The 13,222-nt window shown below is 42.1% G+C and overlaps 1 protein-coding gene across 1 annotated transcript; it reads right to left on the bottom strand.

Moving 5' to 3' along the window:
- Positions 1–1,412: 1,412 nt before the first annotated feature.
- Positions 1,413–12,930, bottom strand: GAN (gigaxonin). The gene is made up of 11 exons (XM_053448822.1): positions 12,411–12,930; positions 9,343–9,457; positions 8,688–9,038; positions 8,330–8,547; positions 7,653–7,774; positions 7,268–7,380; positions 6,095–6,244; positions 5,285–5,421; positions 4,739–4,870; positions 2,155–2,264; positions 1,413–1,626 (listed from the first exon to the last, which is right to left on the bottom strand). The coding sequence occupies exons 1-11, from the start codon at positions 12,584–12,586 to the stop codon at positions 1,448–1,450; spliced, it is 1,803 nt and encodes a 600-aa protein (XP_053304797.1). The 5' UTR covers positions 12,587–12,930; the 3' UTR covers positions 1,413–1,447.
- Between the last annotated feature and the right edge of the window lie 292 nt (positions 12,931–13,222).

The following is a 13,222-nucleotide window of genomic DNA, read 5'->3' as shown; positions in this document are numbered from 1 at the left end:
TTTTCTTTTGTTTTTAGTAAAAAAAATACCCGTTGCCTGAACAGGATTTACATCCAAGGCCCCAAAAGACGAGAAACCCACCCCAAGCCTCTCAAAATAAAAAGCCAACCAGAACATCGCAGAATAGCCATGGACAGAACAGGGATGTATGGACGGAACCAATGTCCGGCCATTCTTGCCACTTAACGTGACACTTGGGCAATGTTTGGAAAGTGGTCTCTTTATACAGAACCTCCCCCCCCAGCTCTGTGCCGTACGTCCATTATAATTAAAAAAAACCCAGTCCTGATTGTTTAACATGTAACATATATGCTCCCTGTAACAAGCAGCAATGCTTATTCAGCCCCGTTTCTTAAGGAATTTAGGTATAAGCATTAAGGTCCGCTCCCTGAATGTATATGAAGTTTTCTACTCCCGCCATGGATCACGTCCCTTGTAGAATCCGTTTTGGATGTACCGTCCTGATCGAGGGCCCTGGGTGGCCCTTTAAGTTAAGTATTCTCATTTGTAAATCAGACGTGGCAATGGATTTCTGGAATTTACGGTCCCTGTACAGAAACAAGGTGCTACATTTGGGGCAGTTACCACGGCAACTCATGAAATAGTCCCATTAACTGCTCCTTATAAAGGATTTTGCATCAGAATTACTCACTTATATATTACTCACACATTATATATATATATATATATATATATATATATATATATACACACACACATATACATATATACATATGGTCCTGTTGGAGAATTAGTGACACGTAGAAGCTCATAGCTCACGTATTTTTTGGTGTTAATCAAGAATTATTGAGTTAAGAGGTAATGGCACTCGAATCCATCCAAATGAGTCTTTATCCTCATTAATATGGCTAAATACTGGAGTGTAAGTAAAGCAGTACAAGATGCATAGAAAAGAAGAAGAACAACAAAAAAAAACACCTTTGTCTTTCAATCCTTTTAAAAGATAAAAATTAAAACCCCACCACACTGTAAAAATAAAACGCCTGCCATTTCACGGCAGCTTTTGCGTCTGGATATGTTAACCTTAGCGATGAGGTAACTACAATAACAACCCCGTAACGCGATAGAAGATTGTCTTTTTTTTGTTAAAAGTTCAAAAAAAAAAAAACCATACACGTTGCATATTAAAGCTAGTTATTTTAGTACATTGCATCATGCTTAATAACTAAGTACCAGGTCTCATTAAGCATAAAGCAATTAAATACGTATATATATATCAAACTATTACGTCTTACAACACCCGCTGTTGTATATGTGTTTTAATAGCATTGTAAGATGGGGGGTTTTTTAACCGCAAGCGCTACGTACCAGTCGCATTCTGGACGCAACGCGATTATTTCCACGTTTTGTCGTTTCCGAGGGTTTTTTTTTTTTTTTGCTTTTTTTTTAAATTCAGATTTCGCAGTCCGTATCCGATTGTAACATTTCATACGGGGATACGGATTCGGAACAGTCCTTGCTGAAGCTGCAGCCGGAACAGTCGGCAGTTCGCAATGCGTAAAGCCGCACACCCGGTACGCCGAAGATCCGAGGGTAGTAGGGGTCTGGTGTGATGCCACGTCCCGGTGCTCCTCTTAAACTCTCGGACGTAATCGTAGCTCGTACCTAGCATCACAAAACAAGTAAGCAACGAGTAAAAAACTAATATATAATACTTAATAGGCATCCGAACATACAAAACCAGGCATTGCTAGTGCATAAACCAATAATAATACCAATAACCAATAATTCATAATCAATAAAAATAAATAGCAAACTATTATTTCACTATAATAAATTAATAGTTTTAGATTTTCACTTTGAATGTTTTAATGGTTTCAGTCTCCCCAACTGCCTCCCGCTTAGCGCGGCTTCTTTTGCCCTTGGAACATGGAGAAAGCAGCCTGCGCGTTAGACATTGCAAGCTACTTTTCAATGGCCAACATGTCGCTGTCTGACAGCAACTCAACTCTCTACCAAGCAGATATTAAATCTGAACCCAGATCTTTCAGGGAAAGAATAAATACATCTATTAAAGAAAAGATATTGCAGAGAAATCCATAGGACTGGTCTAAGGACTAAAACACCTGAGACTAAGTAGGAACGTTCTGAAATGGTAGCCAGTAGAAAGCCCTTCAACAGACAAATACTGACCTGTATCCAGATCGCCAATTACGTAGATACTGGCGCCAATGGGCACAGCTCCATAGACAAAGGAAGAACTTGTTGGAATGCATAAGTTCTGATCGTTTATGTAGATCCACCTGCAGATAAAGCACATGGGTTTATTATGAAATCGGTGGATTAGAGTCACAATGAGGGTCTACAGAGATGTAACTGACTGCCATACACATCTGAGGCTGATCGTATGACTTATCCATAATGAATAAGGTTGACATCACCAGCCAATAACAAATATGAAGTTACATCTTTGGCTGGACAAGTTCTGGTCCAGTATTTAAGGTTCAAATAACTAAGCTCTGGGTCACGGAAGTATCTGAAAAGTTTCCATATAGGATATGAGGTATAAAAAGGTCAGAATGCACCACTCTTTGGAGAATAATGTGACCACCACTCACATTTACTTTGATAAAAGCCAACATATGTTCATGATGTTGGAGAGCCTACTTACATCTCTCTCCTGGCAAGCGGAGGGGTGAAAACACTGATCTGTGACGCTCATGGCACATACTACTAATGTACAGCACTATTGCAACATGCCCTGAAGGCATAAAGTATGACATCATATGACATCACTTACAGTAATCATGGCTCACAGGTACAATCCTCACAGTCCCACCCTTGTACCTAACGGCACACATTATTTATTGATTTATATAGCACCCTCATGTTCCGCAGCGGTGTACAATAGACAAGTAGTACATCACATAACAGTTTTTGGAAAGGTAAGGGAGGCCGTGCTGAAAGGAGCTCGCTAATTAAATCCCAATATCAGCAGAGCTTAGAAGGTTAAGCTTGAGGCCATCCCTGCAATGAAATGATCATTACTGGAATGGATTTGATGCTTAGATAAGATATACACGGCTGGGGGCTGATGATTTTATTAATCCGATCACATGGTTTCTTCTCCCATGATTCAGCCGAGTAAAGAGGTTTTGTTCTGGAGACGTATGCCATCACCGGTAAGTGAAGGTCAGAGCCCAATGGTCACAATGCAAGGAGAGGAAGAAAGCTGAAGGTCACATCTTACTCACATCGGGAACTTGGACCGTTACGCGAAACCATTCGTATTTACAGGGAAATTATGTCAAAAGCAGAAAAGGCTGAGAGAACCCCTGTGGTCATCAGAGGCAACATCTATTGGCAGATCCAAACCCAATACTACCCGTGGACCCCTGCTTCATGCGAGTCTATCCTATATAGTGTTACATAAAAAAATACTTTCTTATGTATTATATTAATTAAAACATGCTGCATTGCCTCCTGGGCATCCATAATGTCCTCCAAACTCTATGTTTGTATTTAAAAAAGGGATGGTTGGTGAGATAATACAGCTCCCTTGTAACCAGCCCATTGAAGGCAATCTGATAGCCCCCCCCCGGTTGTGTGGTGGGGTACCACATCTGGATCTACCACCCAAGGCGTAATTAGCCCAGGCCGGAATACTCCACTGGGTTAAATGGATGTTCTGCACGTCGGCAGACTAAACAACAACGAAAAAATACAGGATTGGTTAAAAATAACAGCAAAGAAGGTGTTTTTTTCGGTTGACCCAAAGATTTGTAACAGAACTGAAGCTCCTGGCAATGAAATAATGAAAGAGGGATAAAAGCAGTTCTTCAAGTATGTCTCAGGACCAACGGTTTATTCTAGGGTATTCAACCTGCCCCAGCATAATGCATAGATCAAAACGGAGCGATCACCATGCTTTAGGGAGATGGAAAAAAAATATAACTTATACTTCTTGTTAAGTACACGAGACTTCTGAATAAGCAGGATAAATGTTGGCACAGCCATCAGTACCAGATTTGTTTTTTTTTATAAACTTTCGGCTGAGCGCACATCCTCGCTTACAACACAAAGAGATTTAGACAGTGTGTGTTATTGTAGGCGAGCCGCCAGCCCCCTGCTTGCAAACAAAAGATCCCATTTATTCAACAATTCCATAGCAGGCAGTGTGGTCTTTTAAAGGGACATCGTCGCTATTAAAGGTTCACACCCATCAATCCCAGCCAGATTCCTTCTAAAAAGGAAAACCTACTCTTTTTGACTTAATCCCGGCGATGACTGTGATGGAGCCGCCATTGTTTTATCCCCCTTATGACACTTAAAAGGAATTTGTTCGTTAATTCTGTCTACCTATTCTAAAGGTGCTGTCCCTTTAAGACAGTTTATCATTAAATGGCATATTAATAAAGTAGATTTTAATAGGATTCCTACGTTCTGGCGCTATTCCTATTCTATTGTGAAAAGTTAGACATTAAGCCGATTTTATTCACTACGTAACCTTTACTGAATCGTTAAAGGCTGTGGAGAGTAAACACTCTTTGCTCGTATCATATAATATATTTAATGATTACCCCATTCCGGGCGCCGTTGATCTGGCACTAAATACATGGTCCATTAAACCAACACTAGATGGCACCACGATACCCCGATCGGTTTTCATCTCTTTCAGGATCTAGCTAGTTATATGTCTTGAGAGGATACCTGCCAAATGTCACTATTCAAAACAGACAGTCCCTCTTTGGGATTCGAAAACGCGCAATCGATTTACCGTTTGAAGTCATCGTGATAGAACTCGGATTTACACGCCACCATGTCACTGTTCTGAGTTTCGTTCTCCCGACTCCGAACGCCGCCAAAGACGTACAGCTCCAAGCCAACTCCGCATGCGACCGCACCAAACCTATACAGTAGAGCAGTACAGCACTTAATATAAATACATTAACGCAATACGTTCAGTATCTGTGTGTAGCTTTAAAACCCATAGGTTTTTAGGATACATTTAAGGACGTTTCACTTTGAACATAATTCTCCCCATTTCTTTTTACATTCCCAAGTCAGGAAAACTACGGGGAGTTAGGCGAGTGCCCTGAATGCCCATGGAAGAACAAGGTTTGGGGGGTTAGCAATGTCCCAATATCTTATTACAAAATGCTTAAAAACAAAAGATTATCTTTTTTTTAAACTGTCCTCAAAAAAGGGTGGAAAGTTTTATTTCTTTTGACGTTCTCCTTTGTGTAATATATATTTTTTGACATTAAAATCGCTAGTCGTCGGCACCGTGTATCCGCCGAAGGGCATCGAATTGCCAGCTCACCTCCTCTCTTTCAGCGGGCATATCGCCGTCCATTGCTGAGTTTTGGGGTCGTAACATTCAACAGATTCAAAGAGTTTTCCGTAGGAGCCTCCTCCCATTGCATAGATTTTCTTTTTCATTGTCGCGTAGCAGCCGATCTGGAATAAATCCCCCCAAAACAGTCAACGAAAAGAAGAATCCTCCAAGAATTAAATACGTGTTAATTTGGCCAGTGATGAAGATGTACCCCGGAGATAACATCTTATCTAATACGTAATACTTTTATTATTCAGGGCATTGAGCTGCTTAAATGAATGTAATATGGAAGAATATTATTATTATTTATTGTTTTATATAGCGCCATCAAATTCTGTAGCGCAGTACAATGGGTAGGCAGGGCATAACAAGTAGCATGTAATATAACAAATTGACTAACAGGTGAGGAGGGCCCGGCTCAAACGAGCTTACAATCTATATATCCATTAAAATACCTTGTGATGCCAGAGTCATTGTTTTACCTCAAGGAGGCCAAGATTTGTGGCAAAATGCGACAATAAAAGCATTTCCAATCAACTTCCCGCCAAAAGTTATTTCTCCTCCTCCATACTAGACTACTAGAAAGGCTCAACCAATCAACAACAATCAGCAACAATCATCAACCTAACAAACAAGGGATAACTAAATGGAGAGGAAAAATCATGCAGACCTTGAGACGTCTGTGCCCATGATAAGATATATATATATTTTAGAGACTTTCCTACCATGGGCACTTTGTATGCCCAGAAGGTGCCCCCCATACACTGAAAGGCCTTCTGTAGAGGACCTTCTTACCTTTCTAACCATGGTCATGTTTTGCTGCTTGGTCCAGGTTTTGGTACAAAAGTCGTACGACTCCATAGATAGTAATTCATGGTCTCCATTCTCGCCACCTAGTACGTATATGACTCCGTCAATCTCCACGACGCCAAAACTATGCCTTTCCTGTAGGAAATAACAGCAGCATTGCCATACTTTGTCTCGTTCATTATAGGGCTCCAGGTCCAAGATCACAGGGAAAAAATCATATCACAGAGTATCGCTTTAAATATGACTAAACAGCTCAAGGGATAAAATGAACTCTTACGACAAAGTATCAGATTTCTTTTTATTTTCATATTCATATATTCATCTTCATATTTTAATGAAAATATTGGTTCTAGTTTGTACAGATTATAATGTATAATAGATTATAATCTACTAGACAAACACTCGTTAATTCGTTATCATACTGCTGCTGTAAACAATAGAAATGCTCAGTCTTAATCACTCATTCTGACTAAGCAAGGTCTATGGAGGAACAGGCCTTGCCATAAAGCTCAGTGTAGTGTTTGAGCAGGGAAAGCCACCCAAAATATCACATGACCGACAACAACGGCGGCCTCCAGGTCTGGAGATAAAGGAAGTTTATTGGAATCTAATGAGATGAAAGCAGTCAATGCCGACCTACATCTCTGTACACAGTGCCGTATATTACGGTTATGGCTGTTTCCCCACGGGATTTCCCCTTTATTGTACGCGCGTGCCGAGTTTTGGGTGTTGGCGCCATAAAAGTACAGGGTGCACTGAATATAGACACAGGAAACAGATCAAATAAATAGGCCATGATTTACCTGCCAGGAGATGACAGACACCTTGATACTTTAAAAACAATAATTACATTACAGCATAGAGGATCATGGGCCAAAAGAATAACATTTACATACTAGCGGGCAACAGACTCCCCTATAAAAAGGTCAAACACTGACCCAACTACCAGCAAACCTATATACCAGAGCACCGGCGGCAGGATCAACGATTGGAACCAAATCCCTGAAGCTAACAATCCCCTATAAAAGGTGGCTGGGAGCCATATTGGAAGAAGCTTGATGGGGGGTCTTTAATACCACTGGGATACATTGCTCAGATATCATCAAATGTCATGTATTGGGGTGCTAACATGTTTTAATGTGACGAACAGGTCATTACCTCAAGCATTGGGGGTATAGGACTCCATGAGTTGGTATCAGGATCATACTGCTCTCCAGAGCTTAGAGTTTCGTTGTCTTGGTTTTGCCCACCGAGTACAAACAGAAAGCCCTCTGCAGACATAAAATAAACATATTTCATGAAAAAAATCTCTAGTATTCCCCCCTCTGGGTTTTTTTTGTAAGTGATCTTGGTAATCGTTTTAAAAAGTGGTCACTTAAAACATCTTAAAACTGGCAAAAATGATCAATAAACACCAAGGGAGACTCATTGGAGGAGAGACTCATTGGAGGAGAGGAGATGCAAACATGGAATGGAACAATGTCCCAGCAGAAGTGGTAGAGGTTTAACATAGGTGTTTTTGACGGTTTCCTTTTATGTATACCTGCAGAAAGCACTCCGTGATTGACACGCGCCGTACTTAATGGCGCCAACTCAATCCACAGTTGCCTGCTTCGATCGTACAACGGACACATGCATCGGACTGCTGCCATTGGCTTTCGTGACCTGAAGAGAAAAAATATTTTTTGTTTCTTACGTTAAAATATCAAACTGATGTTGGGTGTTTAGACGAGCTGTCAATTTGTTTGCCAGGATTGGGAGCTTATAATTATATTTCTACATAACTATGCTGCGCTTGTTACAGGGTTCAGCACACTCCCAACACCAACCTGGCGCTTCTTCATTTCTTGTTTATTTTTATATCTCTCACACTTGTTTTGTAATTGATGCAGGGAGGGGTGAGCTTTCAAAACAGGAGCCAAGCTCATTAGCATATGTGCCAGTTATGCCCGGAAAATTCTAAGGTAGGTTATAAACATCACATTTTTATTTATTATTTTTACATTTCACAATTACCACTAATTAAATTTTAATAACGGCTAGGCTCGCAGGTCTGCAGTCACCAGACATTTTCCTACTACATTGTTTTTTGTCAGGTTGCCCCCTAAAACCGCACAAGACATAAAGCCTCAAAACCATCTTTTAGTTCCACTGGGGGGGAAGAACTGTATAAGTTCTCAAGCGTAGTGATGGACATCAGATATGTGGTGCTCTACTTACGTTCGTTCCTCCCCGCCGGCTGTGACGATGCATTCCGAGTAGCCCCTGGGTTTGAAGGAGGCCAGGACTGCCTCTCCCTGCTGGGGCTGACTCAGGGGGATATTGCTGCACTCTCTCACCATTTCTCTCACCAAGGGCTGGTTTACCATTTGCTCGCGCAAGTAATTGGAATCTAGACCATTAACCCAAAGGGCAGAGGTCACCTCCTTCATGTGGACCTGTGTGACAAAGACAAACATGGTGGCTTTCTATGACTTACATAATCCACTAAAGGACCACCTTGAAGACCAACCAAATCTGGCTGGGACTAAACATGGCGGGCTGTGAAAACGACACTCGTTTCCATGGAAACACTTACTTTCCTCACTTCTGCATCATGGTTTATCCAACGCAGCACGGCTTCAAACACGTATTTTTCATTCCCCACATTCAATTTCTCCAGAGACAGGACTTCTTTCAGCTTCACAGGACCGAGCTCCAGAAACTCCTCCGTGGAGCTGACATCCCTGAAATGGGTCTCCAGGTATTCCGTGGCCAGGTAGTAGACATGGTTGAGGCAGTAATGCAAGGCAAAATCTCTAATGCCGATGCAGTTCTCCGCGGTGATGCAACCCTCCAGAAACTCGCAGCACAAGGTCTTCAGGTCAGTGAGGAGCAATAGGTCAGCTGCTTGAACCACGTCTTGAATGGTCTCCTCGCTGAGCCTTATCTATAGACACAAGTGAGATGAAAGAAGAAGGTAAACCAGAACATCATAAGGATGTGATGAGGTTAGGATTCTACTATGTCATTTCTACTGACGGATCATGGGACAACTATGACAGCCGTTATCCAATCCTCTTTTGGCGTAGCTCCTATTGTTAATGGAGAAAATCCAGATTTGTGCTAAAATTTCCAAATTATTGGATTGGAGCTTCCATAAACAATACCTTCTTGTACTTAGAATCAGGCAAGGAAGACAATAACGACTAACCCCTGATGTGTCTACGGGTGCCCAGTTGTGTACGCCATACCTCTCCACTGAATATAAAGTCCAGGATCTCTTTCATGACAGCCACGGAAATCCCATCCATTTCAATCCGATATGCTGACCCGTCGCCCTTCGGAGGGTTATAGTTAAGTTTTGCTCTGCAAGATAAACAAGAGGAAGATTAATGCCTGGCCTCAAACTCCCAGTGTACAGCGCTGCGGAACATGATGGCGCTATATAAAACAATAAATAATAATAACGAAGATCCTTCAGACACACGACTGTAAAAATATTACTATTTCGCACGTTTTGTAATGTTCTAAAAATGGCAGGAATATTACGAGCCATAATAAGTAGACTAGATTACCATTATTCAGCAATGTTTTAGTACTTTTAATAACAACTGCCGGGTTTCACAATATTGTTTTGTTCATGAGATATTTTGTTACACAATTTTAATCTTCCTACAGCGTAATTAATTAATTGGGTTCATAACAAACATGAGCCGACACATGATGTTTACAAGAACTTATGTTCTACTCCCTAAAATATAATAGGAGGTTAACAAGGTCCTGTAGGGAAAACCTATTAACGAATTTTACATTGAAAATGGGTCATTGTAAGGAAACAAAGGGGTTAAATTAGTTTTTCCATGTTTACAAAATGACCGGTCCTACGACATCTGAATAAAATTCTGGTTGCACTAAAACATGTGTTATTCTTTTTCGATGTAATAAAAAACCATTCTGTTCTTTCTTGTACATTAATAATTAATATCACTTTGCCCGTTAATTGAAGCCCTAGAGTGGCATGCATCCAAAACTGTGCAGAGTATCAAAACCATTTATTTTTAAAAGGATACTTTTTAAGTATTGTAGTCGATAAAAAATTAATTGCAATTTTTAAAAATAAATGTTATTGTTTTTGGCCACCCGTGAATAAAGTTCCAGATCATGACTACCAGGGGTTCTGGGTGCGCCAACATTTCATCTAGACCCCCTATGGAGGTCTCCCTGCTGGACTCCAGAGGTTGCCTTCTGGATAGGATCATTTTATCATCCAAAATCCACAGATCGTATGGAAAACCTGCACATCAGCCTGTTCGGGGAACGCGGGGAGCGTACATATCCCATCAGTGTGCAAACACAGCAGTAAAAACATCACACGGATCGCCCCACCCTGCCAGCGCAAAGCCAGCTTCAATTATAGCCAGTCTAAAAGATCCAAAACCTTTTACTGCCGCGGCGAAAGCAGGGCAAGCGACCGCTGATTAAATCAAAGCACTGGTGACGTTAGCTTCCCCGGAGCGGTCACTCTACATTAGTGCTTACTCCATGAAAAGAAAGCCACATGAGATCAAACCCGGGGCGCTATGAGTGGCCAACTCACTGCAATAAGAATAAAAAATTGTAATTACTGAACACAATGTGCCATTGGAACACAGGAGTGATGGGAGTGATAAAGGGCCAATGGAACACAGGAGTGATGGGAGTGATAAAGGACCACTGGGACACAGGAGTGATGGGAGTGATAAAGGGCCATTGGAACACAGGAGTGATGAGAGTGATAAAGGGCCATTGGAACACAGGAGTGATGGGAGTGATAAAGGACCACTGGAACACAGGAGTGATGGGAGCGATAAAGGGCCTCTGTACGCCTATGAAGATATTCAATTTCCAGCTACAATAGTCATTTACAACATTAACCCCGTCTGCGCTGGATTTCTCAACAAGATCACTGGTCTTTGAAGAAAACATCTTAATAAGACGCCTGATAGACCAAATTGTGAAACAGGGAATATGACGCTGGCCCAAGAAGAGATTTTAAATGACATACAGATATATGAAAGAAATACAAAAGTTAATATGGAACAGATTCATTTAATTAAAAAAAGGTTATTCTGGCGCAAAGTTCAACAAATTGTGCTATCAACATAGCAATTACATGAATGGTCCAATCAGCAGCGAGATTTCATTGGTTGCTACGGCGATAAGACAAACAGCACCAGAATGACTTAATTCAATTGTGATCAGAACATTTGGAAAATAATTTTGCTTCCAACATCGTATAAGTTATGTTTACAATTAAACGGAAGAAACGTTTGCAATAATGACTTTTTTATCCACGGCCAGCAAAACAACCATAAAGTGATGGCCATCATGTAACGTTCATAAAGAACATTTCCGTACACAGTTTTATATATATATCCGTGCACGTTCCATGGGATGGGTACATTATGCAGAGTATTTGCTTGACTAGTAAATGTTTCAGGAGTATTCAGCGGAAGAGGAAAAAAAGAAGAAGGCTCCTTGAAATTGGAGACTCGGTGTAACATAGCCCAGGGTCTGCCCCGCAGGCAGCGTGACGGAGCTGCTCCGACAAGCTTTTCAGTCTGCCGAGTCAGCCGGATTACCGCGGTGAGCTTCACAAGCCTTAACCTAACCACTTTGTCACTCACTAAATGGAGAGTGTAGGTTCCAGCTCCCTCACGCCGCTATTCATTACGAACGGCCGACGCCAGCAGGTTTCTTCATAAAGGAGGGCAGAGATGGCCCTGTATAATGTATAAATCAGTGGGTGAGAAGTCACACCGATTTATCTATGCATTACACAGGGCCGGCAAAAGGCTTCCCGCAGCAGAAGCTCACCAGGGTTGGAGCTTCTTAATATATAGTGTCGTTAACTCTCCATTTAGTGAATAGACCCCAGTGACAAAGTCCTGGTGAGTGACGCTCTAATTGAAGACACTGCGGCTTTAATCAAGCAGCTGCACAGCTGATTACAGGGTTTTCCTGCAGCGAGAGAAACAAATACAGAACTACGGAGGCATGTCATCCTTACGTGATGATCTAATGAGATCAGAAACATGGTGAATAACCCGAGAAGCCTCAAAAACATTACGATTTTAGGAAAGGCATCCAAATAAAGCTTTATCAATAATCTAAAGCAGTTCTATAGATCAGGCATTTGTTTATGAACACATATTAATATGTTGGGGTAACCAGCTGTCACGTCACACAGGCGGGCGGCTGCGAAGGGGCACAGCTTGGCATCCGCACCGGTGCCGGCATCATCAGACGGGACGAGGAATATTTAAAGCCTCTCGCTCACCTTATGTAGGGACTCGCTGCTGCCAGGATATTTCTTTGCACGGGGATTTCTTGCTCCTCCAGAACCAGAAGGGCATCACAGAAGTCAGCTTCCTCCCTAAAAGAGCCCAGTGCCCGCAGGAGCTTGGCAGCATGCTGGGGGTCAGACACCACTGTTGTGGTGCTCGATTCTGACATGTTGCTCCGGGGGGGGGGGTCTGTATAATATATTTTGGGTGGGGGGGCAGCTGCAGAATAAAAACAAGGACAGCAAAGGGGGAAATTCTATGCTGGATCTAAGGAGCCTGGATGCATCAGTTCCTGGATACTGGGAAAGATCTATAGAGAAGAGTCTATATGGGGAGGAATAAGATTCCAGCCGGAGCTGAAGATGTTCTTATCCAGCTTTTTAAGGGGTTAAATGCTTTAAACCGATGACCGGTCTGCGGGACACCGGATAGAAGATGCCGGTGATTATCTCTACTGCCTGTAGAGTGACAACAATGAAAGTTCATCCAGATCGATGTTTTCCGCTCCCGGCCCCTTCTCTCAGTACCCGGCTTAGCTGCTAGCACTTCCTGGATTCGGAGCGCATACGTCATCAAAGCGCGCCGAGCACCGCGTGTCAAAACACAAGCTGCCTCAGGCAGCGCATTGGGTTCGTGTTTGCCTGTGGGAAGGCGGGGAGCGGCGCTGTGTGCGGGTGTTATGGAGAGCGGAGGAGGCATGTAGCAATGCATTATTACCCGCGGTGTGTGTTAGTAAACATGAGAAGGAAGCAGGCAGAAAATGCCGCTATTTCACAAATAAACATGAACAGGGCTATGTAGCAAC

This window comes from Spea bombifrons, chromosome 10 (assembly GCF_027358695.1).
Source record: "Spea bombifrons isolate aSpeBom1 chromosome 10, aSpeBom1.2.pri, whole genome shotgun sequence".
In the NCBI taxonomy this organism is placed as follows: Eukaryota; Metazoa; Chordata; class Amphibia; order Anura; family Pelobatidae; genus Spea; species Spea bombifrons.
Note: the sequence above shows the minus strand (reverse complement) of the source record. Positions and strands in the feature narration are given on the sequence as shown.

Excerpts from the sequence above, each read along its gene's own strand:
- GAN (XM_053448822.1), bottom strand. The coding sequence starts at position 12,586 with ATGTCAGAATCGAGCACCACAACAGTGGTGTCTGACCCCCAGCATGCT. Across the intron at positions 9,039-9,342 it reads ACTTTATATTCAGTGGAGAG|ATAAGGCTCAGCGAGGAGAC; the intron begins GTATGGCGTACA and ends TTGTGTCTATAG. Across the intron at positions 7,775-8,329 it reads GCCGGCGGGGAGGAACGAAC|GTCACGAAAGCCAATGGCAG; the intron begins GTAAGTAGAGCA and ends TTTTCTCTTCAG.